The following is a 27,951-nucleotide window of genomic DNA, read 5'->3' on the forward strand; positions in this document are numbered from 1 at the left end:
CCCATTGCAAGATTTTTGGTGTTTCTAGGCCAGATATTATTTCCAGTCATATCTTGAGTCGCCTATTTATTTTGTTATCCACGACCCTTTAAAAGTGCTGGCTGTTTTTTTGCATTTTTTTTTAAATATGTGAAAGGCATGAGTAGAACGCATTAAAAAAATAAAAATATCAGTCTCCATTGTACCTAAACAAAATGCCATCTAGTACTTCTCATAGTAAAGTTTTATCGTGTGAAAACAGTCTGATACTAAACTCTTTTCCAGGGATGATCATTTGTCTGTGTGTCTAATGACAGAGTAAATGAACACCCCGAGCAGACAGTATCCTAAACCTATCGAGGATATCCAGTGTAGTTTAGGTTTTGTAAAGAAATACAGTACTAATGCTCCAGGGAAATATAATTTAACTTTCATCTCTCTTTTGAAATGTCCTTCATTTCCTCCCTCCATTCCCAAATCCAAGTTAGGGCTCTCAAATCAGCCTAAATGATTTGAAAAATGACACTGCAGGCAGCAAAGCTGATGATTACAGGTACCATTTCCATTCTAAACTGGACATTGCAGACATTGTTTTCTGTTGCTTTTCTTGGAGCACAGGATGCTCTGACAGGAATGATACACAAAATTACATATTTGATTCAATGCCTAAAAGCCACCCTGGGATCCATAACCTTGCTTAAAGATTTAAGAAAGACCTTTAGTCCACTTCTGAGAAGGTTCTTAGCTTAGAAAACTTTATCTTTCAACTTTACTTCTTAGCAGCTGTTATGTTTTTTTGCTGTCGTTTGTTTGACAGGATCCAGTTATAGGTTCCGATGTCTGTTTAAAGAAACAGGGAGGTTGTTGGCTTTAAAATTCCCTTACTGCTTGTGTGTTCAACATTTTCCCAGGCTTTTCTACATAGTTTGCCAAGTAAAGGGACTGACCTTTTGTAGCAAACACTTTTTCATTTCTAAATGCTCACTTTGATTTTTGTCCCATTTTATGCTCATTCCAAACTGTTTACAACCCACTAAAAATGACTGTGAATTATATGTTTGTGTAATGGATTCCTTTTGTGGTCGGAGTGGAATGTTTACTTTGAACAATTAGTTATCTTTGGGCAGATTATAGTGACCTGAAAAAAGAATGACTAAAATTATTATAGTACCTTAACTATTTCCTTTTGTTATCTTCTCTGTTTGTTCAGTGTATTATTTACTGGGTTTCATTGCTCTGAGCCCCAGTGAACAAATCATGTTAAATAAGAGCAGCGACAAAAAATCCCTGAGCGTAGGACTCTTGGTGTGGGGGGCTGATCTGCTGGGGTAGGACCGCATATGCTAGGGAGACTTCAGAAGTGACCATTAGGCTGGGTGTGCAATTTCAAGAAGACACAATTTTGAGAGAAATTTTAAGTGCTTGCTCTCTGAAAATCAGATTTCTTAAAGGTGTCCAAAGTCTGACACCCCTAAGCACCTAAAATCAAGACTCAGTTTGACTTTAATGTCCATAGCTGTGATTTGATTATGCATAATGTCATTGAAGAACTGCACACACACACAGTCTCATACTGCAGAATATTCAGTGTTTAAGAAAGAAAATGTCTTTATGGGCAAAGATAAAGTACCTTATGGGATGTAGTAAAGAAATACAGTCATCCCGATGAAGAGAAATGAAGATAAAAATGGTATTTTAAACTACCTCACCTCCCAGATGCCATGCTGCCCTGTGACAGAAGGTTGTGTCCCTTTCATCAGTTTTATCTCTTAATCTAAAAGCTAAAGTGCAGCTAAAAGCACTTTAAAACCTATTTATAAAAAAAAAAAAAGGCAAAAGAAAGTGATATTTCATTACCTTCTAAATCATATACCGCTTAAAAGGTAGTCAGTATTCTGGTAGGAAGTTTACATAAAGGAGAGTTCACTTATCTTAAGGAGTTAAGGAAAGAGGAAATGAGTTTTAAAAATATGAAGTATTGTGAATGTATTTATATAGCTAGGAAAAAATGAGTTTTTAAAACTGCTTAATGCTATCTCATTTTCTAATGGAAAAAAACACTGCAGAAGAATTGAAAAAAAAATCCCAAACACCTCCTAAAGCTGATGACTCCCATGCTGGAATCACTAACTTTGGTACGGTGTAGTTAGGAGATTATAGGAGCACAGTGAAGGTGGCAGAAGACATGAAGCCTGTGCAGCCAAGATATATATTAATAGCCACTATATACAACCTCTAGCAGCTTATATCCCTATATGTATTGTAATCTTCCATATTATTAGACTTGTGTTCAGCAACTTGGTCCTCCAGGGTGTATTTAGCTTAAGCAATATTTTTTATGTACTTGGTTCTCAAAAATGCTTCAGTCCCATTCCTGAGGACCTGAAGAAGGCAGTTGGAAAGTACAGGGTAGTTTTGCCAGAGTATGCTCACCACCATATTTGAGCTTCCATTAAATGTACAGTGTTCCTGGGCTACTTCCCAGCACGATTAGACCAAACCCGTCAGCCGGTGGCATAAATGATTTGTTCTGGCAAGGTTTCCTTGAGAAGAAGGGAAACCTCAGGAGACTGACCTATCCTGTGCACAGGGCAGTTTTATATTTCTGTCTGAGTGCAAGATTATTCTCCAACAGCACTTGGCCCCTGAATAACCACTGAAATGTGTTTTATTTGTATTTTCTCTCTATCATATCTTTTAGAATATTTCTACCCTCAGAGCAAGAAACTGTTCATGAATAGCAGCTTCTTTCCTACAAGCTCATTCACTGATTTTCAGTACTTATTCTCCTCTGGAAAGGTATTTTCCAAACTTTTCTTTCCTTCTCCCAGGCCTACACATGCTTCCTTGCTTACTCTGATATAATTTTACATACTGTTTCCAGTGGCTTTAGAATTCAGTACCCTGAAAGTACAGAGATCATATTGCTCCACCAAATGATCTGAGCTCCCAGTTCTGCTAATTTTGTACTGTTCATTCTTTCCCACTTTGGGATAATCTATTATGCTTGGATCCAGGCACGCACTAAAAGCTAATACTTCCATGAAGAATGTGCAATTTGTACTGTTTAGCTTGTGATGAGATTCCTGAAGTCTTTTATGATTTTATCTCGTTCCAAGGAGGCTTCTGCTCCCAACTTTTATATGCACTGAATTTAAAAAAAAAAAAAAAAGGAAACAAAACAAACTGATAGGAAAAAAAAATTACACGCACACAAAAATATCCAGCAGTTCAGCAGATAAAGCCTTTTTCCAGGGAATTCTAGTGGGCTGAAGAAAACTGTTTCTGAGGGCATTGAACTATGTTTACTTTAAAGTAGCCAACAAGCATAAACTTAAACGTACAGATGAATGCAATATAAAACAACAAAGTTCTGAGAAAAGCCCTTGCAAGTTTGTGATTTAAAATGTTTTGGGCTTTCTTTTTTTTTTTTTTTTTTGTTTTTCCTTCTTTTGAGTAGAAATTAAGAGTGGTTGAATTTAGCGCAAACATACTGGCAAGATTTCCTCAACCATTTCTATCTTCAGGCTCAGGCAATCCCACTATAGCCACCTTTCTTAGAGTAAGAGCCAGTTAATAGCGTTGTGCAAGGTCCAAGTCAGAATTGGCTCTGAAGGGTATTCACTCTGGGGCCTCTGTGTCTGCTAGAAAGCCACAATCTGAGTTAGAAAAAAAATAGCAAGAAGTGTCAACAGGAAACATCACGGAAGGGCATACAAGACAAATTAGAGAAAAGGAGACAACAGCAGGGAAAAAAAAAAAAGCAAAAAAAGCCATGCAATGACAATGCACGAAAGAGAGAATAAATATATGTTTTAAAAAATTGAAAGCAGAGATGGTAAGCTACTTAGAAGAAGAAAAAGCCATAAAAAAAGGCAGGCATTTGAACCAGTTGCCGTCTTTGTCATAGTTACCTGATACCTGTTTCATTGATTAATCTGTTCCAGAGAAGTGTATCCATTTCTATGAAAAAAAAAGGGGGGATTTGTATTTTAAGCCTTGCCAGTAACAACAAGCAGACACTCAGTGTGCACCAGAGTAACATTTACAATGCCTGGGCCAAATTCATGCCTTGTGTAATTTTATTGCTTTTACTGGAATTACACCAGAGATGAGTTTGGCCTTTTGCCTTTTTCTAGCATTGTATAATATATCTATTAGTGAACATGTAGAAGGAAACAGGGCATTTTGTCTTGAGAATTTTCCATAAAATCTTTTTCAATAGGCTTAATAAATAAAATAAACCACTTAACCTGTGAAATAAAAAAGAATCAAACAACATTTTCTCGATATTAAAATAATGCTAATATACTTTGTAAATCAAGTAGCTGACATTTGTACATGCTGAAACAAAAAGTCTAGAGAAATTTAAAGCCAGCTGACTGTCTCTGGTGCTTATGCTGTGCCAAAGAGAAAAAGAAGGTCCTGACATACCCCCTGGTCAGAGTCAGATTCAGGGAAGCTCACACATGAGGGTATCAACCTCCTAGCCATGAAAAAGATAAAAAGATAGACAGAAAAAACCTCTCTTTTCCTCCTGACTAGACCAAGGATGTGAGGCACTATGCCCTAGTACAGTACACATGCCATCACAGACAAGGAGCTGGCAGTATTTCCACTGTAAACCCCATTTAGTCAGACTTTACAGTTCAGCCATTAATAGAACACTCTGGGCTAACACTTGACAAAATGAGTCTTGGCCTAGAGGAGATGTTCACACACACACAAAAAAAAAAGTTAAGTCCATTATGTTCCTTTGGGGGAAAAAAAAAAAAAAGAGGTAGTTGTAGTTTCAGATTCTTTCAGCATCCCTGTTGCTTAAAAATAAAGTTATGGTTTTTAGATAAAATTATGAAGGCATAATTCCACAATGTAGACTAATTGCTTTTCCTGTGGAAAATGTAAATTACTACAACTACACTTTTTTTTTTTTTTTCAAAAAAAAGTTTTACAGCAATAAAAGAAAGCACATAAAAAAAAGTTTTGCTGTCTGTATGCAACACTATGGGGTCAGTTTAAAAACCCCTGTCTCCTTTTTTTCTGCCTGCAATTCAACAGAGCAAATAACTGCAGTTGTATTTTATTACTTCCATTATTTGCTGTAGCAGCTTGTGTTACATCAATGTTTTAACCATATAATATAGCAGTCTAATGGGATTGATACCTAAGTGAGAGAAATTGTACCAACAGAAAGCTTCAGGAGCAAGGTAGAGGGCAAATTAAGAGGGCAGCTTAAAAAGGAGGCTTTATGTTAAGGTTTTCACTTCTTTACAAGAAGATTTTTAGCTCATTTTACTCCCCTGAACTTATGAAACCGATATTGTTAGCAATCTAGTAACTGAATTGTCCCTAAATTGACTACTGAATGATAAACCCCCCTGGAACTGACAAGTCTTTTAAAGATCTCAAGTTGTATATTCACTTAACAGATCGTTTTATTATAATCAGGATCCTCACAGATCATGGATGTAATTATATAGCAAACCAACTTCTTTTTGTCTTCATGCAGACAAACAATGCTGCCTGGTTTGGGAGGAATGACATATATGTAAATGAGACCAAAATGTGACCATTTTGTTTCATAACACAACAGAACCGTATCACTTGGATCCTGGGCAGCTCCAGCCAGCCTGATCCAGCTCTCTCTTCATGATTCCTTCATGCACCTTTTTTTTTTTTCTGGTGTCAGAGATGATGCATTTCAAATAATTGAAATTCTCGGGAAACAGATATTGCTATTAGAAACTGCTTTCTGATGTTTATTCTACTTTGTAATGGATATAGGTTCTTTCTTTCTATCATTTCTGCTTTACTGATACCAGCCTCTGTCTACCAAAACAGATGGAGACTTCTCTTTAAGGACCTGAATAGATCTATTTTGTGGTCAATTGTTGTTCCTTACAGTTAAGGAAATGCTTCAGTGTTTTGTTGGATCAGGGCCTTAAACTTCATATATTTGGATCAGAAATGTAAATATCCAGATTTTCTCTCAGGATTTAAAAACGAAGAACAAGAACTTGTTCAGTTGCTCAGATTATGGGCCATTTACAGATAATACTGAGGCTCTTAAAATCACCGTGGACCCCTGCATAGCAAGGGTAAGGTGATGAGTCTTCTCTGAGATGTCTTCACTCAGAAAATAAGAAAGTCCTCAAAAGACAGAAAGAGGCTATTCCATGCTTCTTCCTCCCATCTTCCCAGGAAAAATTTCCCCCAATATTTCAAACCATATGTTTAGATTTGTCAGTCCTGGACTGACATGGTGTTACGTGACATAACACACCAAAGTAGCTGCCACCAAATGACTTTCCTGTGCCAGCAGTAACCACACAATGGTGTTGGAGGTACCACAACTTTTTGTTTACTTAGAAATGAAATAATTTTGATGAGTGTATGGTATCAGTTAGCAAGTGTTGAGTTCTTTATGGTGATACTGCTCATGTTGACTTAAAAGGAAAACGGATCAGCTCAGAAATCTTTAATAAGAAAAGTTTCTTAGCGTACTTGTAGTGATGCCCTGTGGAGCTGCTAGAACTAAAAATCTGTCAGCATACTTGGTAGAAACTTAGTTTCATGGTCCTCTAACTCATATGATTGAGATTAAAGTGAACAAAATCTTGGCACATAGTTTGGCAGTCGAGAAGCATTCCTCTGTTTGTGTGTAGATGTGTGTGTGTGTGAGACAGAGAGACAGAGAGAGGGGGAAATTTAGCAGCCGCTCGTTTGGTGTTAAATTATCAGGTGTTACATATTTTTAATAAACCTTAGTAGAAAGATAAGATACATCCTCTTCTAATGAAACCTGCTTTCACTTAGCCTATAAAGTTAACTTTGAACAAGCTGAGCATCTACTCTAACCACTGAAAACAAAACCATTCAAATTCTCCAGCCCAGCTAAACTGTAAGCCAGACTTGAATCTAAACAGGAATGTGGAAGATGCCGGAAGATGCCCTGATTATGACCTGCAGGACAATCCTCACAGCAGTGGCTACTCTCTGGTCAGAAATAGCACCGATCCAGTGACAGAGCTCGAGCACAGGAGCACTTCTACCATCACTGAGCAAGGACACAATCTTTTTAGATACTTTGCAAACAGTCATGATATACTGATTTTTGAAAAATACCTGAATTTGCACACTAAAAATTGTTCACAATGGTTTCTTTTATTATCTCTCTTTCAGTTGCATTTTTGTGTTCTGATATGTCATACATTAAAAACACAAAGAGCACAGTTGACAGTAACAGTTTGTGTTAGAAACTTTGCAACTGTCTTGGACGTCTCTATAGTAAATGTCATTAATAATACAGGAATTTTCACCAAAGAAGGAAATTAGATATGGAAAACGCTGTATGCCAACTTCGCCTTTCCAAGCCTTCAGAAATACCAGAGGGTCTGTGTGAACCCTAGTAAAAGGGATGAGATTGGATTTCTACCTTCCTTACATCATTCCATGTCACAGTCAGCGTTAAGATACAAAGACAATGATTCAAATCAAAATTCTTCCCGTAGCTTCAAATTTTAAAATAATTATCTTGCATGAAAATATCAAATTATATTGATACTTATGCATTTACTTCATGCAAAATTCAGCTAACAGATATCCAGTGCATTTTATTGCCAACAACTAGGTTTTTTCTTATCAGAAGTCAGTATTTTTCTGTATTCCTTGCATGTCTCAGTTATGCTTTAGTTATATTATTTGTATTTCATTGTGATTTTTTTTTTTTTGCATATTTCAAAGTAGCAATTTTTTCTATTTCAGACTATACTTAAACAACCTCTTTTCAGGAGTTCCTGAGCAATTCATACAAAAGTTTTTTGCTATTTTAATGTAGTATAGCATGGTGTGCATGTCAAACTATGGAGTTTCTTCTGTCAAAGTAACGAAGTATGCGCTAGTCTCTTAAGTTTTGGTACTTATTACTCTTTGTAACCCAGTTCAGGATTTTTATGGTTTCTGTAGATATCTTGACTACATTTTTTGCTGAATGTTGCTGTTGTTGATGGTTCAGATTTTGCCCAAATTAAATGGAGGCAGAAGAAAAGCTTTTAAGTTACCTGAACCTGTTTGGAGACAGTAAATGTCGTGGAAATGACAGGAAAAATAATACATATAACTACAGAGTCCTGCAGCTAAGATGGCAAAAAGAAATGGAAAAATATCTAAGCACAATAGGTTTGTGTCATATTAAAATTAATGTTTCTATTTTTTCACGTAGTACTGCTTAATGTCACTATTCCATAACACTAAGTATGACTTTTGCAAAACCAAGAAAATTTTGCTCATTTATTAGACTAGAGGTTTATCACACAAAAGAAGGTGTAAGAGCATTCAGAGGAATCCCATGATTTTAATCATTATTGTGTCTTTAAACGTGTGCAATGTATGCTGGGAAAGATATTATAAAAGTAAAAGTTATCTACATATATACATATACACACACATTTATATCACATTTATATGTTAGACAGATATGCAATGCTAAGAATTCAGTAAGTTGGTGTTAGATAGCTATATGTATACTTATCTTCCAAGAAAGCCTCTGAGTTTTCCACACAGGCATGGACTGTAACACCCAAAGGTGTCTGATAGTGTGCCTTAGACTAAAGAATCTAATTTTTAAATGTTTTCTCCCACTTAAAGATAAAAAGCAAATACAAAGATAAATGCCTACAGTACGATATGAATAACTAAAGACCATTACCAACTGTACATGAGAACCCGAACTCCATTTTTAGAGCAGGGTTCTGCACATTCCTTCTGTTAGAAATCGAGAACTGAGCTGGTCTAATTTCTAACTGTAAGAAACAGACCCAGCCTTCTGTGTTATGCAACGAAACAAACACTATCAAATACCTCGCTGATATTTCTTTAACCGTTACAGTTAAACTCTGCATTCGCACGCACTCCCCAGCAATGCACAACAGCTGTAGGAAGTGCCCAGAGGCGGTTAGGTAGGACCCGTTCCTGAAGACAAGATAGATAACCTTGAGACATCTAAGCTTGAACAGACCATAGCTTCAGGCTGTCAAGTAAAAAATGGATCTGTTATAGAGAAGAGTATTGGGCCTATCTGGACTCCTCAACTGTCTCTCAAAAGCCAAGGAATGATGCAAGAAGCAGTCCTGTGACTTTCAATTTCCACCCTAAATATCCTTATTCCATCCTAAATTTCCTATCCCAGTCACTATCATTAAAAAAAAAAAAAATCTCTTTGCCAAGCAAAGGCACCACAGTCCAGAAAATGCAAACTCCTTACCCATTTTGGCTGAAGATTATGTATGCCCAAATGTACAGTTCTTCCGCTTCCCACCATTAAAAGTCCAACAAGCAGCAGTACTGGTCAGGATGGGGAGGTGACATTACTGAGGTCTAATTTAATCTCTCACTATTGTGAAAGATGGGAAAAGATTCGTCCCTACTGTGCACTAAATTCTCTTTAAAATCAGCATTGGGAGTAAGGGATGTTTGGAGAATTGCATCTGTCTCTTAGCTTTTAACCACAGCTCCTACTGATGTCAGTGGACCTGACGGAAAGTCCTATATAGTCCTAAGAGAAGAGCTAGACCCCCCAAAGTGCAATTTCCCTTAGCGTTCTGATGTTGCTCAAAAAACACAGGCATGATGTTGGTGATGATGGATCCCCAAATGAAGCACAGTTTAACCAAAGAGGGATGATTTAGCAAAATGCATAAATTTCTTGTATGCTACTGTCTGTAACAGGCAGATCTTCAGCCAGTTTAGTGAGCATAAGTTACAGCTGGCTTTTGCTGGAATAGTTTATGCTCTTGACCCTCCTCAGTTGTATAGCCAATAGGGAGTTGTCAGGCTACATGTGTTTTTAAACTTCTTTCAGCTAAATCAGAAATCCAAAAGCAAAATACAGCTCTCAGCAGTATCATGTGGAGTTGTGACACTCCCTGGAGGGCTCGGGGTCCATAAACCAATGAATGGATTACAATGAGGCATAAATGTAGTATTTTCATCCATGACAGATATAATCTTGAGCCTGTATTTTTCATGTTACTTAACTCTTTCAGAACGTGATGTGTGACAGAAAATGTCTTATAATGCACATTGCAGTAAATATTAGTCAAGTATGCTTTATTGCTGAGCTCTACATGTTTCCAGAAGTTAACAGGCACAGCTGGGATATATGAAATGGCAATGTTGTATATATTTCTTGAACATATAAAATACCTTGGCTCTCTTCTCCCCCACCCTCCACATTACATCCCCAGCTGTTCTGATCATGTCACACATTGGATGAGTTTTTCCATCGTCAGCTTCTCCTAAAATGATAACCTTTATTCAGGCTTTGATCCTCCCAAAAATAAACTGCATTATCCACATTGTCATCACATTCAAATTAGACTATCACAGCGTATATTGCATGGCACAGAATAACAGAAGTGGTAACTGATGGAAGGTGGTAAACTGCCTGCTGGTAGCTGTACCTAGCAGAAAATACCCAGTGCCAGTATTTAACAGCTATAGATTTTCCTACAAATGACTCAAATCTCTCTACCTGAAATTCCCTTCTGTCAGTCACCATAGTATCTTGTGGCCCCACCACCAGTTGCTGGTGAAGGATCATTTAGCTTTTGAAGATTCCTAATACTCCTGAAAGACCTTTGGTCAAGCAGGAAAAAAAAGTGTACTTGATAAAGTAGCAGAGAACCATAGAAATCCTGTTTTATTTCGGATAAATTAAACATTGGTCAGAATGGACCTACTAACCCATATGTGAGAAGCAGCAACTGCAGCAAATGAGAGCAAATAGGAGGAAGGAGGTATTAAAAGGGAAAACAAACAAGCAAACAAAAAAATAAACATTCACAAAATTAAATACTAATGTGTTACAGAGAGAGAATGGCTATTTCCAAACATTTGGTAATTTCAGATATTATACCGTGTTGCATAAAGTAAGACTATGTTATTTCCTTTTACACTGCCATTCCATTTAAACCAGTGAGCTGATATGTGTACTTGAGGTCTGTATTTGGTAGGGATTTTTCCCCTTTAGCATAAACCTTGTTGATTTAAAAAGTGAACAAAGATGAATCAGGTGGTAAATGTATTCATGTAATCATTTTCATTAATAAGCTGTTATAAATAATAGAGGGAAGGCTTTAAGTGTATAATTCTCTGTAGCACAATTGAGATTTTTCCACATCTTCAGCAGTAAGTTAATTAGAATCACCTGCATTTTCTTGGGCGGACACCAAATGGATTGCAAACAAAAACAGATTAAAATAGCTGTAGCTCATGGCATACAGATGACAAGATTCACAAAGAGGACAATCAGGCAATGAAAACCTCCTCTTTTTCAAACATTTTTAAAGGAAATTCAGCTCTTGTGAGTCGCTGTAAAAAGACGTTTGTAAGTGTTTTGCTGAAAGACTAGAATGGCTTTGTTTCTGATCCCATGATGAGTGAAAGAAATGTTTAAGAAAGATCACTTTACAGAGAGATTCAGACTGAAATGTGATGACTGTGATTCAAGCCAAGCCAAAAATTACAGCTCAGAATTAAAGGGGATGGACGTGGCTTGGGAATCCATTTTCCCACATTCCTGAATCTCAATCATCCCAGCCAATGTTTAAAAGAAAATACAGTGGAAAGCAATGAGGTCACTTTGTTTAGCTGCAAGAAGTGGGACTATCAGAATGGCAAAAGTATATATTGGAGGTAACGGCAAAATTACAGTGAACACGCTGCTTGTTCGATGGTTTCATTCAAAAAAAACAGCTTCAAAGCTTAGTTTTGTTTCTTGTTACAGGGAGCCTTCTGAGTAAGTCTTGTTGTTCCTGGGGCTTTTAAACCATAAACTTCTTGAATGTCAAAGACAGTGCAACACAATAGAGAAGAAGACGAAGGCATAGCAAGCTTGATTTAGGCATTAAACAGCAGCCCCGCATAGCAGTGAACTGTGTGCTAGTTTAAATTGCACTTGCTTTGTACTGTCGCTATCCTTATTTATTTGTATATAAATATCTAAGTGGAAATTCTACCATCAAGTGATATGAAACAGAATAAAGTATATCATCCATCATATTCACTTGTTACTTATTCTCAGTATGTAATGCTCATATTCAGTGTTGTAATTGCTTCCATTAAACAGTTTCTACAGGGTCTTGAAAACAATAAGATCTTAGTCAAGCTTTTCTCCTTTCATTGCATCTTGAAGTTATTACTGCAAGAAAAAATGAGATTCTCTTTTTATGTAGGAATGCCCCTCATCTTCTTGATATTATTGCAGTCAAACATAGAATTATTTCTTGTTAGCTAATTTCCTAAAGAGATTCACCAAACCTCATGTCAGACACCTCCTATAGGGTAATTTCTTAGCTTGTTAAGAACTAGTACAATTTCTTCTCTCCTTGCTTTCCCCCACTATCTCTGCCTTTACTGAATTCTGATACAGTGTTGGATTTCTACTGGTAATAGAAAAAAGAAAATCTTGTTCATGTTACCTTGGATTTGGGCTTGTCTGTCACAGGTCCTGCAGCTGGGCAGTGCTGGTCATGAGTCCAGTACCTGCAAATCATGTGAAAAGTACCAATGGAGAGGACATCTCTGCATCCTCTCTTTAATACGAAGCAACAGAGCGTATATTTTATGTTTCATTTTATTTGCTTCAATATCAAGTACAGTGCTCTACTGGAGATCCTATTTGTAGCACATGAAGAGGTGCAATTTGATACTCCTCTTTCTATAATTCAAGGGATCACATTAGTCCTCTTTTCTATAGCACTGAACTGAGAGATCATGTCAGCTAATTATTTAAAATAATTATTTAAAATTAAAATATTTAAAATAAGTCCTTTGTAACCTGCATCCAGAGCGTTGGATGTACCCTGTGTTTCTCCATACAAAAACTTATTTTACCAGACCGTGACCATTTAAGGTAGCAGTTCAGATCTTCTGCAACTTTAGCTGTCCCTGTCATCATTTAATATCTCCCTGATCTTTATGTCATCTGCTTACTTTTCCAACAGAGATTTTTTTTTTTCTCATTGTCCACATCTCTGATAAAGGTATTAGATGGCACTGGACTGAGAGCTCTATTCTTGAGAGCTCTGCCAGTTATGACCTTGTTAACTGATATCTCCCATTAACTACCACATTTTGAGGTCTGTCATTGAGCCAGTTTTTAATCCGTGTAATATATGCCCTGTTAATTCCATAAAATGCAAGTGCTTTAATCAAAATGTCATGTGGTACTAAGTCAAAAGGCTCATGGAAAGCCAAACATACTATTTCAACACCATTGCCTTTATCAACTGGACCTGTCAAAAATCCAATCCTATCAAAAAATGCAACAAGTTTGCTAGACAAGGCCCTGATTTCCATGAAACCATGCTGGTTGGGATTAATTATATTTCACTATGAATTATTTGTTCATAGAGTCCTGAATTAATTATTTAAGTAGACCGTCTGGGACTGAGGTCAGTCTAGCCAGTCTCCAAGTGCATCCCTCTTACTGCCTTTACAATATCAGAATAACTCTTCTGCCACTGTTTCCAGCCTTAGTAATTTCCAAGGATTTCTCTATATTTTATTTGCAAATAAGAGACGTGTATCATGAGCACCAACAAGTGAAAACTGTTTTTTTTACAACAGTGATTCCCTCTTTGTCCTTCAGATTGACTTCCAGTATCATCCACTGTTTGGTCTCCCAGGTTTGTTTATCCTTGTCTGCCTGGTAGAACTATCTAACATGACATTTGTATGGTACCCACTTCCATGGTAGCTGAGTACCTTCTCTGGACTGGGGATGGGACCTGTTTTCATATCAGATGTTAGCGGGGATGTTGTTTTGAGCCTCATGAATGTGGCCCTTTGATGGGAGGAGTACAAGAAATGTGTAGTTCTGACGATCAAAGCAGCAGTTCTGTTCAAGCAGAGCAGAGCAAATCCCGGTATCAGCCTTCAGCCCACCCAATGCCACACCAAAAAGCAGGACAGAGATGTCAGCAACACTGAAAACCACGCTGAGTGCAGACAGTCTTATGTTCAAAAGGAGTTGGTGCTCTTTTCAACCCGAGCTGATGAAGCTGTGTACCAAGTTTGCTGGCTCAAGTATCTTCAGCTCACACCACCTCTGCACTGCAGGTTTTACATCCATATGTCCCTTGTTTGCTGTTAATGCACGCATATTCATTTTCTTTCTGTGGTGTAACTCAAATTTGTTTCGTTGTTCTCATCATTTTCACCTCTGATTTCCATGGCATCAGACAAAAACTTTTTCTGTGCTCCCACTTTCACCTGAAACTGTGGGTACCTTTTGTAACCCTATCCAGATACAGTACTTTTAATGCCCAATTTTATTGTGTCAGATTTAGTCTTTGCTGCTTTTCATGACTTTCCTTCTACTGGCATACAAATATTGATCCTTTTGTGAAACTATTTTTGTTTCACATTGTTTTGTGGTGTTTTTCTCATCAGACACATTATCTTGACATTGGCGTATTTGCTGCATTCATGCATTTCTGCTTCTTTAAATGACGTCGTGCCTCACTTTTGTGCCCTTAGTAAACTTTTAAAAAATTGTTTATAAATCAGATATTTATGGTAAAATGCATATGAAAACACGAGGAAAGAATTATAGTTTTAGGGAGAACATACCCTGATAATGACCTCTTAAATATTTGTAAAGATAGCCCTGGGCATCTGAGCCCACAAAATAGTTTATAATACAACAGCTTGATTACATAATGATACTTTAGTTTTAAAACGTATGATCTTTCTGTTTATGGGAAGGCATAATAGGCTCCTTTGAAATACAATATTTTTGCCCTGAACATAACTGATTTTAAATGAAAGGACTAACTAAAGAATGCCTTTCTTCAAGTTTGTACTTCACTTTGTTCTTGAATCCAGGACGATGGTTTCTTTTACAAAACTCCTACCAGGCCTGGGGACCACACCTATTTCCGGATACATTAATTGTGAAAGTTTCATGGCTTTCTATGCAGGAAGTTACCTAGTACCATTTAAAATGGTATGTTTCAAATTCTAAATCTTGTTAAAAAACAGAGAGAGAAATTTCTGTATACCACCACCCCCTTCCCCTCCACACAAGAGAATTTGCTTTTATATTCAGTTTGAAGATATTGTCAAATATAGATTAAGCTTAGACAGAACGCAATGTGAGTTGGGAGAGGGATTTGTTCTATGCAATAGAAAAGAATTAATGAGAACGTTTCATTCAAGGTAGTTCATAAAGCATCAGGACTACCTCAATCAATATCAAAGTCTAATATTTTAAAACGTATGTTTGGATAAATATATCACCTAAGCTCTAATGGTTTTTTGTGTTTTTAATGTTTCTCTGCAACACCTGGTTCCAGCTCAGGCTGCTACTGGAGCTGACACTGACCTGCATTCATGGTTATTTCCATTTTGGCTAGAAGCAGGAGTGCAAGGAATGTTCTTAAACAAATGTTCTTCTAACATCTTCTGTGCAGTTATGCAGAGTGAATACAACATCCATTATTGTTCATGAATCTCAACCAAGTCTGAGTTTAGTTGCCTTTTAACTTTCTCATCAGCAGTACCTGTATAATTTTTGAAATTAAAATAGTTAAAATTTGTCTATAGTTTGACAGCTAAACTAATGTATTCTTGAGTAAGTCCTCTTCCTACATTTCTTATACCATTACAAAATTTAGGGTGGAAATACTGTGGTCATTATCATGTTTTTGGCTATCATTTCTAATTGCGGATCCATCCTGTTCTCAGGTTCCTCATTAAAAAAAAAACAGAAATAGAGTTGGAGACTGGGATATAAAGCAAATAAAACACTTGTTCTACTCTGGGGCAAAATCCAGCGATTCTTCCCTGATAAACCCCACTCCAAAACACAAGAAGGTCACCCCATAGGGAACAACAGTTGGACTTTATTACAATGAATATTTTTTCTGAAACGTTCTTTACCACTATACTTAAACACCAGCACCAGATAGGAAACTCTGCTAGGCTTTTTTTTCATCTTGTTCCCCAAGTATTTATAGCCTGCCGTGAAGAAACACTGACAGCAGCGCAGTGATGTTTTTATTCTTGATAGAGGTGCCCTTAAAAGTGAATTTGCTTTGAAAATTCTTCATAGAGTCAGGATATTAGAACTATAAAGACATATTTCTGTCTTTCTCTCTCTTTCTCTTTTGCGCCTAATTGGATTTCCAAAATAAGTTGTTAACAATCCAGCTAAGACAATGTGGTCATGAAAAGGATGTCCAAATCCACCAGTTTACATTGGTTTGGTTTGGCTTAACTTTCAAAGTTCTTGGAGCAGAAAGTTGATGGCACGTGAACACTATAATTGGCTTGATATTCTTGGATTTTTTTTTTCCTCTCTGCCATATTGTATAGTGTCCAAATGAAATGTTAATCAGACCTCACTTCTGGACCAAAGTAAATTTATAACAATAATAGTGCACTTGTATACTCCAGATCATTTTGCAAGATGTAATATCCACCAATTTACAACATAGTTTGTTGGTTTCACTTGATCTGGATAATTTATGCAGCTCCCAAATTGATGCTATTAATGAGACACAGCTATTTCACCCAAAGTGACATGTATCGCTTTCGCTTCCATATATCCAAAAAGAGTAAGAACTGAATTGAGTTAGCTCCAAACAAAAGTTAGCATTCTGTTTGGGGGCTTGTTTGTTTGTTTGTTTGTTTTATTTTTCCTCTTTACCTTCTAGTTTAGACTTCAATTTATATGATGCAATTCTTAATCCCTTACCACAAGAGTGCCACATTCCTGTGCCGGGAATTATTCTTGCTCTCTCACTCTCCCCTTACTAAAACAGAATGAGACTCTTCAGAGTTAGGATAGAATTGCATTACTTAAACATTTTAGTAATTTCCATTTGCTCATATGTTATATATCCAGTAGATGGATAACTTCCAAGTGTTCTTGATTACCAAATCCTTTTTGATTTCTCTTAAATAAACTTTTTCTTTATCCCTCTGTAACCAATGGGGATCTTCCTGAAATGAATCATCACTCTCAGTATTATGTTGCAGGACACTCACAGGTGCAGGGTAGAAAATTGTCTAATAAAAGTGTATAATACGGAACTATTATTCATTTTTAAAATAGACTTTTTTAATGTAAACCAAATCAGAATGTACCTAGCAGGACAGACATAAAATATGAACTGTATTTTGTAGAGAGAGAAAACAAACACACAAACAAAAGACCTTATTTGGTTTCATTCTGCATCAAAAGAAAGTTAAATCTTTTAAAATGCTTCAAGATCAGTGAGGAATACCTCCAAGAAGCTAAGTCCACTGGCTTCAGCATTCATCTGCCGAGGCATGATGCAAGCATTTTTGAAATAAGGACTCGAACCTCAGCTCCTTCCTATTTAGGTGTTATTACAACCGCTCTTCTGGGCTTTTGGACTTGTTTTCACCCTTTCCTATAGTTTCAATTTTTCATTTTCCCCCACCCTAAATTGGAAAAAAAAATTCCCCCTAGATACATTATCTGGAAATATTTCCTGAAAATTTTTGGTTTTGACAAATTAGCATTTTCCAAGAGAAAGGCTTTCTCTGAAATTGCTTGCCAAAAGCTAATTAAAACTTCTGTACCAAGTGATGAGTAGCCTTAAAAAAAACCTGTTTTGTGTAGCTTCTCTTAGCTTCTTATGTACTTGCAGGTTTTAAACGTGAAATGACAATGTACAGTTTAGCGTTTTCCATTTTTAAGCATGCAGATTCGGTCGTTGTTGCACAATAGCTAATTCTCCCGGGAAAGGAGAGCAGTTCCCATGTGCTTTGAAATGCTACAGCTATGCAACCAGGGCTGGAAGTGCTATTTTAAACAGTCATATCAGCAGAGCTTGCTGTAGGAGATAATATGTCACAAAAGGGAGTATGACATCTAGTTTCACCTAGAAGATAAACCTTGAGTAGATATGCAGGGAGAAACAAGACTGTCAGGTTGTCCTTGAAAAGAATGGCCTATATTAATGAAGAAATGTACTGCAGGGCATATGCTATTTGGGATATTTAATTTCATCTTCAAACTTGTCTGATCTGCTATGAAGAATATAGTAGAAAAACGGTAGTTGTGTGTAGTCTCACACACGTCATGATTTCAGAGCGGGTGTCTCACTATATTTTCAGAAAGGTCACAGCCTCAGAAATCCACTGAAAAATCCAGCCCCCAGACTGAGAAGTTTCCCCACCACTATTAAGATAAACACCCCACATTTAAGCAGGGCTTGCATAGCATCGTGCGTATCCCAAACAGCCCTTCTCTATGAGCATGAGAGCTAATTCACTCTTCCTTTCCTGTCACACTCAAATACCCTTGCAGAATCGTATTCTTCTGACAGAATTACAAGATAATTATAGTTAGGTGTTTTGTATTCACTTAAGTTAATCTACCACTTTTATTTTTCATTGTTGTTTTAATCAGGCAGGAGGCACTTCAGTTGTTGTCAGGTGGATTATTTTTCAGTCGTTCACTACACTGCTCTTCTTCATACTTGTTAGGGTGCTTCTGGCTTCCTGACAGACGTACAAAGAAAAATACTTATATGATCTAAAATGAAATATGTGTTTCTCTTTCAGGTCTAGATGTTGATGGAATATACAGAGTTAGCGGCAATCTGGCAACAATACAGAAGTTACGATTTGTTGTCAATCAGGGTAAGTGATTCCTCCACCCTGGTAATGTTTTGTTTAGTACTTAACTGTCTCAGATGACAGTATTTCAGAATCTGCTATACATTAGTGGCATAGAATGATGAGCCATGTTTTGGAAAAGTGAGGAAAGGGAAGGTAGAAAGATACTGCACAGAGGGAAATGTCGGTTAGGAGAGAGAAAAAACAGCAGAGTAAGCGGAGGAAAATAGTAGTTAAACAGGAGATGAGAAACAAACAAAAAAAAAAAGGAGGAAATGGGTACATGAAATAAGGTGGCAAAAAGCAAAGCATATGTAGAAACCAAAGAATCAAAGTGAGGGGAAAAAAAAAGATTAAAAGGAAAAATAGCAGATTGTTTGGATGTTGAAAGTTAAACAAAACCAAAAGTAGAACAAGGATCCAAAGGAAACCAGTGAAAGAGAAAAAGGTGCTGAAAAGAACTGAAAAGGAAATACCAAAAGTAGAGTACTGGCTCTGTCAAAGTCAATGGAAGATTTACCACTGCTTTTTGAAAAGGCAAAGATTTGACCCCAGGAAATGAGAAGAGGAAAGATGAATATTTTAGGGACCTGAGAACCGGAATTAGAACCAACCTGTACATATTTACTGAACTTATTTCCACAGATTCCACAGATAATGAACATGTTTCCTTAACTAAAAAGAACATTTTTCATGCATGTGGCCTAAATGAATCTAAGACTGATCAATAGATACTGTTACAGGTGTGGAAGCTGATACTAGTAGCTAATTAGGATAAATTACAAATACGTTCACCTCTCCGAGCAGTTTACTACTCTTGGCAAAGACTAAATATCCCCACACTTAATATCTTAGCAAATATCATCGATGATAGTGAACCTCCTGATACTACTTAACGAGAAAATAAAATTAAACTTCTCAGAAATTAGGAAAAATCCCTAATCCTAAATTGCATTAAAGACTTTATACACTTTTGATTTAATCAACTATAAATGTGAAGCTGCTGCAACATTTTCTCCTACTTTTTATTAACTCTTTTAAAGTAACCTGAAGACTATTAGCAGAACTGCTAAACGTTGTGTATTGCATGTGGTTTCTTGGAGATGATAGCTGTTGGAGACCTACTTCCTCAATTAGTTTTGTACTATACATAAACTAAGACTTTTGACTCCAAAATTCTCATGAAATTGCGAGATATGAGAGACGTAAAAATATTCCCACCTTCAAGCCTCCATTTACATCTCTAGGAAAGGTTTCAGGGGATCAGTAGATGTTTGCCACCTCCTCAGATGCTCCAGATCTGACTTGCCTTCAGCTGAAACTGGAGGGTGAACTCTGGTTTATGAGGAATCAGTATTTATGCCAGTAAATTCAGTCAGACTGAATAAATCATCAGCCTCATGGTTTTGACTCATTACTTGGGTTCCCTTGGATTTATAGTTGTTGGGTATTTGTGTGTCGATAATGTAGCCTGCCTTGGCTTTCAAATGATCACACACTGTATTTTGTTTGGAGACAGAGAGGCAAAACTGGGATTTTCTATCTTTCTTCACTGCCTAGGATCTTTCCTCAGGAAAAAATGTGTCATAAAAGTAGTGGTCCTGTCTATCATGTCTCATGGCATCCAAAGGTTAACGTACTTGAGGTTAACATTACTGCTCAAGTTTTCACCTAAAACAGATGGTCTGATACTGTAAAGCTAGGCAGAACTCTAAGCTGGCTTTTTGCAGCACAGAGGTACCAGGCACCTTTTTCTTCTGGTTTATACCACTGTGAAAAATGAAAATATAGAGGTGAAGTTAATGGTACATTAAAGCCACTCTGACACTGGCTACATAGGACACATGCAAGAAATCTGCCTGTTGAGTGACCAATGGAAGATGCAAGCAAGAAACAGCCCATTGAGGCACAACATACCTGCAAAACACACCATGGAGTGAACAGGATTTATTTAACATGTGCTTGGGAAGGCAATAGCGGTCTCCAACCCATATCCCCAAGGGCCTGCTGTCCCCTGTCGATTAGATGCTGAAGATAGCAGCAGTTTCAGACTGTTTTATGAAGTCACAAAAGTTACTTGGAAAACCAGTATGTGCTTCCAACCTGCTTATTTACCAGTCCTCTAAAGCTCTGCAATGGGATGATGTTTAATAACGCACTCGCCATGCATCATTTTTTCACTCGGTAATTATTGAGACCTCCTAGAATCAATCCCCGTACCTTCATTTTTCTGTAGTTAACAGTGGGAAAGCAGTATTTATATATATGATTTTCCCATAGAGATTTTTTTTTTTTAATATAGTTAAAGTTTAATTTAATTATAAATGCAAACAAATGTTCTGGAAAAGCCTATTTACATTGCAGAGATTGACTGTGCAATCAGTTCTTATACAGGCCAAATACTTAATCGGCTCTTTCTTCCTGCTTGCTTTGCCATTGTGTTACACCTACATTTATAGGATATAAATAATATCTATCACATTGAAAATTAAAGATCATAGAAGAGACTCTAGGCTGGCTGCCATATCAAAGTATTTTTTATTAGAATAATCATTAATTAGAATATAGCAAAGCTTTACTTGGCTCCTTTTCCTATACTGTTAATGTCATCTGCAGCATCAAAAATTAAATAAGAGAGAACTGGTGAATATGAAAGGAAAACAAACTAACAGTTGACAGCTTCATCATTAAAGAAGAAATAAGAATAGTAAAAATCTAAAAAGACTCTTGAAATTCTAGGGGTTTTGGGGTGAGGATGGGTTTACAATAAAAAAAAACATGCTTTGTATTTTTTTAAATTCTCTGAATATACTTTGTGTTTCCTTCTCAGTTCTTGAGGTAGGCAGATCCTGAGGAGGGCTTTGACCTTGCCAACACGAGCATCAGCAGAACAAACTACCTTATTTTCTTTATCCCTTTCACAGAGTTTTCTTTTTCTGTAAAAATCTATGGATATCACACCTTTTTTGCTTCTGTGCAACAGGATTATCTTTTATCTATGATTTATTTTCCCATTAAGAGCTGAAAAGATCAGTTGATCATAAGAGGACCAGGCTATAACATCTCTCAGCACTTTCAAAACTCTAAGTCATCATTTTTCAAATCACTGAATCAAGGCAGTAGAAGCTGTTTGGACCAATACTGACATCAGGACATTCATACTTTTCTTAGTCTACAAGCACCAAAAGAATTTTGGTTTTAGAAACTAAGCTACCAGTCATTCAATATTTCTGGCTGTTAACCTATGACAAAGGTTTCTATAATAGCCAGAGACATTAGACAGAGATGTCCATTCCTCTTACGCTTTCTGTATTATTGGTTAAGTTGCAATCTAAAGAAAAATAATTTTTGGTACTTGGCAATTGTTTAGGGATTTTATGAAAAATCTGGAGGACTTTTGTTGATTTTAAGCGAAGTCCAGTAAGTTAAAGCCTTTACAGATATTTATAAGGATATTCTTTTAATTCATACCTGTAGGAAAAGGGATAAGGTTCTATAAATGTAAAGTGTTAAGCCATGTAAAGTGTGCTGACAGTGTCAGGATATGAGGATGCTACTAAAAAAATCAATTGTTTTGTCCCAAAGCCCCAAAGGGGTGGGGCTGACATGGGCCCTGAGCCCATGGGCAGGGGTGGGGGAGCCCCAGGTGGGGCTGCTCAGGGCCATTAAGGCACTACTATATGAAAGTGGGGACAGCTGAGACATGCTTTTCAAAAGCAAGCTTCTGACCTCATCAAAAATGTCAACAGTGAGGTAAAAAGTGCCTGAGGAAGAGAAAACAAAAAAAGAGGGGACTCTTCATCCATAAAGACGTTAGTATGTAAGTAAGAGTATGAATTCGTGGTGCGCTCGGTGCTCTGGTCAAACCCATCGTGTTGATGCCCACTGTAATACAGTGGGGTAAGACCTTCTTTGGGATAAACCCTGTCCTGCTTGTGCATGCCTGTCCCAGTAATCCTCAATTGCCCTCTGTGCTTGAAGATCAGAGATACCTGGGTCAGGAGGCAAAATCTTATTCCTTTATGCCTCCTGTGCTAATCTGCTGGGTAGCTGGAAAGGCATTCAATTTCTACAACTGTCAAACAAGCAATTTTCATGAGTACTAAATTAACTGAAAAAAATGAAGCTATAAAAGGTTCATAACGCATTGCTGAAACACTGGGATTCTATCCTAATGCATATATGTTCAGGGAAACTAACCATAGAAATACAAATTTCAATACTTATTGGTTCATTCAGTAAGTGTTGGTTCATACATAATACAAGAGAGTTCCTAATTGTCTTTATATCCAATGCTTTGTTTGCAAAATGCTTGGTATTTGCTGTACAGATGACCTTTGCATTCTGTTATTTCATTTGCAATACCTTGTGCGTTAACTGCGAAACACCACGTACCATCCAAAGGTCAATTACTGTGTTTTTACGGCTTGGTTACTATACTTATGTAGTGAAGGGGGTGAAATATGAATTTTTGCAGCGGCTAAATATTACGTTATTGCAGAGAGGTACATTTCCTATGGAACATGAAAAGGACAGCCAAACATATCTGAATTGGTAACTACATTGGGGGAAAAGGTGAATTTAATCTTACCTTGACATTACCTCAAGTTAAAAAACATTTTGGCAAAAAGAATTAAAATATTCTGTTGTTTCTTCTATAAGAACATACTGGAATATAATTCAGTTTAAGAAAAATTAAAAGTAAAATTTAAACCCCAAATACGTGAACTGATTGTGAATATTTATTAACTAAATAATTTAATAATAAAGAAAATGCCTACTTGATTAATTGTTACAGAGTAAAAATTACAATAAAACTGTCTTGATCAGTGCTTTGCAGAAGCACCATTACTGTCTGTGCAGTTGTTTAACAAGGATTTAATTGGAAAGATAAGTGAATGCACATTTAAAAGTATTGTTAATTTGCTTTATAATCACCCCATCCTTCACAGTATTGACAGCACCAGGCACAAACCCCTTTCTCTTTTACAAGTATTATTTTCCATATGTGCACAATAAATTCTGAAGCAGTAATTGGAAATTTTATGGATTTCGACATACCTAGTGTTTTGAGTTTATAGGTGCTATATCCCCTCTCTAAAGGTAGCTCATAGGTGGCACTGTAAGTAAAATCATTGCCTTTTTATTACCCGTGGGCTGTTTTGGAGGTTGTGGTGTGGTAATTTGTTAGTTTTTTGGGTGTTGTTTTTGGTTTTGTCTTTCCTAAGGAATATTTAATTCCTATTCACTTTTAATTTTCATTTGAAATGTCAACAAAATCCTCATTGCAACATTATTTTTGAATTAATAAACAACAGCCATCAAAAACGGTAATCTTCAATATGTTTATATTCCATCTGTACTTATATTTATTGTTCTAAAATGGCTTGGATTAATCAAATTGACAAGTAAGAGCCCAGACCATATGAGCAGCTAAGGATGATACCTTTAACCAGCAGGATTCTTCAACCATACTGGCATGTTCTTTATCAATGAACTATGAGAAAGGAGGAACAAATCTTGGGTTTTTTGTTTTTTTTTTTTTAATATTACTGATTATATGAGCTTGCTGGGACCATATGTCTGAGCCTTGCCTATCGGGAACCAGAGTGGTTTCCCGGCTGGCTCTGCCTCAGCGGGCAGAGCCCGTGGAGCTGACACAAGACTGAAGCTGCTTTTGAAATGGAGCCGCCAGGTCAGCACAAATGGGCTGGGTGGTTTTGAAGCAAGCATTTAGAAAGGAAAAAAGAGAGGGAAGAAAAAAAGGAGGTGGGAACTGGGGGGAATAAAGAAAAAAAAGCAGCATCTTTTCACAGCTTTATTTCTTTAAAATAAGAAAAAAAGGAAAAAAAAAAAACCAACAAAACTCCCCATTCAAAAATACTCAGGTCTTTCCATTGACCCAATATATTCATTTCAAAGGCAGCCAGCAGCTCCGGTTAACAAAGGCTCTGTGGGCAGAGGAGAGAAGGTCTTCTGTCAGCTGCCAGCTTCCAGAGAGCAGCTACAAACATGAAGGTCCAACAGGATCGTCGCAGGCTTTATTTTAAAATTGCAGCAAGGATCACTGGAAAGAGAGAGGAAAAAAAAAAAAAGAGGGATTGGTTCTCTTCTGCAGTCACTTTCCTTTTTGTTTGTGGGTCCTTAATTTCTTGTGCATATGCATTAGTGAGATTTCCTATTGTATCCTGCCATCTCATATGTTTTTAGACATTTTAGGAGGTTATTGATGGTATTTTTCAGGCATATGTGAGTATCTTTAGAAACACATGAACGTCTCTTGGCTGGGGTCTAACCTTAGAGCCACCCTCCAGCCTTGGTGACGTTCTCCATGGGATCAAGTATGGCCCAGACAGCAAAGCCTTCCTCACTTCTGCCAGCAGTTATTCATGTAACCAGTCTCACTGAGAAACCAGTAAGAGTGGTCCAAAGTTCACATTGGAAATATCAGGCTCAAACTGGGTTACTTGCTAGCTGAGAACCAAAATGTCTTGAAAGCTTTGAGTCAAAAATAGTTTTTTCTTTCTTTTTCACACTTCCCAGGCAAGCACAGAAAATAAAATGGACTGAAGCAATTTTCAGAAATAATTATAAAACAGCTTGTTTCTGGGTTAAGACCTGCATATGCCAAGCTGTAGCCAAGAATTTCATTTTTTAATTTTTTTTCCCCAAGCTTTAAAACTCTGACAACAGAATACTTTAATTGAGCACACAGTAGTTGGTGAATTAATAAATATGTGCATGTTACTGATGCGGGTTCTTCCCTTTTCTCTCTATGTCTGAAAGTCTATTTTAAGATATAAAACATTTTTTTTATTATTATTATTCAAAAGAAGGTGTGATTTCTACATCTTACCCTTCTTTTTCCAGAGGGGAAGGGGGGAAGTACAGCACCCCAAACAGTGATTCATAAATATGAGTCAAATAGTGAAACCTGATGGAAATACTAATTTTTGCAACCAATGCTTTGAATTATTTTGTAAATAATGTGCATTCTATACAAAAAAGAGATGACAGAGCTAGAATATTAATGTTTTTTCCAATATAACGTATTTGTTTTCAGTGTGAAGGAAAAAAAAATATAATCAGAATTATAAGTCTTAGTTGCCCAATCCGTAGCTCTAGACACTGTACAATTTCTCTTACCAATGGTATTGTCATGTTTTTCTTTTCAACGGTGTGATGAATAAGTTGGTAGAAAGGGGCAGAAGAGGCAGTAAACTAGGTTAGTGTGGTCAGCCACAAACATACCATGGATTTTATGGCATGTATTGTATGATCAAGCATTTAAGACATGCCTTTTATTTCTTTTCTAACCACTACACTATTTGCGTTACAATAGCTTTTTGCTTAGTAACACTTCAAGAAGTTGAAGAGCTTCTTGATAACCCCTCAAGGAGTGTTATTTAGGCACTGAGAAGGACTGTAGTTTTGCACGCTGTAGCAAGGGATTGCCTTTTTTTTTTGGGATGCTCTTCGTTGTCATGGGTGACTCTTTGTTTGGGTTTGTTGTTCTGATAGTAATGCTACAGGAAATACCATCCCACAGAGCTCCAAAATAACAAGGAAAGGAAATAATTTATCGAGTCATTTGTTAAAAGTATTAACAGGAAAACTTTCTAACTATGATTTTTAGGATGATGGAATAATCTCCAGAAGCTGGGGGTTACCAGACATATTTATACATAAACCGAACAAGTGTCAAAGGTATTTTGCATGGGATGATCTTGTGCTGCAAGCAGATGGATACCCTGGAGAACTAAGCTACACAGTTCCTACTTAAAGTTGGTAATGCTCAGTGTCTTATGAGATCATGGTGTGGCCTAATATTTGGGGCGTTTTTCTCCCCTGTGGTCAACATCTGTAATTCTGTGGTTTGTATGAAATACTAGCTGACAAATATGAACATGAAATAGGGTCTGCAACAAAAAGGGTGATGTTATATGTGGATGTACATTACATAATATTACGCAGGGTGGCATGGGATGAGAAGTCACCACACTGCGAAATTAAGCTTTATCATGGTATTTGTGGTCTCTTGTATGCCGAGAACTGGGAAAACCATAAATACTCTGGTAAATACAACTGTTGTGAGCAGTGAGTGATTTTGGTTGGGCGAGACTTTGGTAATGCATTTAACTGTTGAACTCCATTGGTTATTTGAGTGGGAGGTAAGAGTGCTGGGGACCAAACTGGGACATCACTGGGGGCCAAACTGGAAAACTTTCGAAAGAAAAAGAATCTAGGGGGGGAGGGGGGAAGGAAAAAAATGTAAACTATATCTTCTGTGATCATTGGAAACTTTTGCTTTTATGAGGAAACCTATGTTCTTTTATTGACTGTCTCATTTGTGCATACAGTCTTTCTTAGAAATATATTCCTGCTGAAAATAAGTTAGTTTTCTTAAGAAATGTTCAAGTCACTCAGACTACCATTTTTTATGGATTTAAAATTGAATATTCCTGTATTTCTCTCTCTCTCTCTGAGTATTATTGTGTAATTCAGTGGAATTTTTTGCATGAGCAAATTATCACGGTCTTGGAAAGCATCTTCCCTTAATACAGTCTTTGGACATTTTGGCCTTGATTCAGTTACATAATCACTGGTTTTTTAGTGCCTCTTGAGAGGATGCTGAGTATCAGAATGACACTCACAAGGCTGTCAGGTCTAGCAGAGGATATACAGGAGAGTTGTACCCCTTGGAAACTGGGTGTTAGAAGCCAGGTGAGATGGCTTAGAGCATTTAAGAAGCATTAGATGCCTATATATAGGCAAATTAATATTTTTTTCTTGACTACACCATTGGTTTTTTCCCTTTAAAAAAAAATCCCATCATATATATACATATGTGTGTATAAGAAATATCCCATTTATATTTAGTGGGAAAACCAAGATTTATAAAAAAAAAAGGAGCTTTAAGAGATCCCGATATAGAAAAGCATTGCATCCCACTATCCTGAACAAATACATGCTACATACATAAAGAAAGAGACGTTCCTTTCTCCTTCTCTTTCAAGTCTTAATTTGCACTTTAGACTTATTATTGTAGGGATTATTAAACATATTAATTTAAACACTTAGAGAGGTAGTCACACTGTATTTTAATTTCAAAGTTATGCACGGTACCAGAGTCTCAAAAGTGAGAATGTAGCACAGCTCTCACTTGAGTTTTCAGCTCTCATCTGAATGTTAACACTATTCAGTCTGTAGCGTGCCTGTTGTCAGTAAAAGTAACAGGGATTGTTCAGATCTCTTGAGATCAAAGGTCCTGTTTCCCAACTCTACTGCAATAATCGGAGCCTAATCAAAACCCTC

The 27,951-nt window shown here is 36.9% G+C and overlaps 1 protein-coding gene across 8 annotated transcripts in view; it reads left to right on the plus strand.

The window, feature by feature from the left end:
* ARHGAP15 (Rho GTPase activating protein 15) overlaps positions 1-27,951 on the plus strand; it is a 331,375-nt gene that overhangs the window by 206,736 nt on the left and 96,688 nt on the right. For all 8 annotated transcript variants that reach the window (XM_087731936.1, XM_087731934.1, XM_009461784.2 and 5 more), the window contains one exon: positions 18,583-18,660. In XM_087731936.1, coding sequence (XP_087588062.1) covers positions 18,583-18,660 — 78 coding nt within the window. The remainder of the gene's footprint in view (positions 1-18,582; positions 18,661-27,951) is intronic.

Source organism: Nipponia nippon, unplaced genomic scaffold (genome assembly GCF_047370975.1).
Source record: "Nipponia nippon isolate SJK-2023a ecotype South Korea unplaced genomic scaffold, ASM4737097v1 scaffold_5, whole genome shotgun sequence".
NCBI lineage: Eukaryota > Metazoa > Chordata > Aves > Pelecaniformes > Threskiornithidae > Nipponia > Nipponia nippon.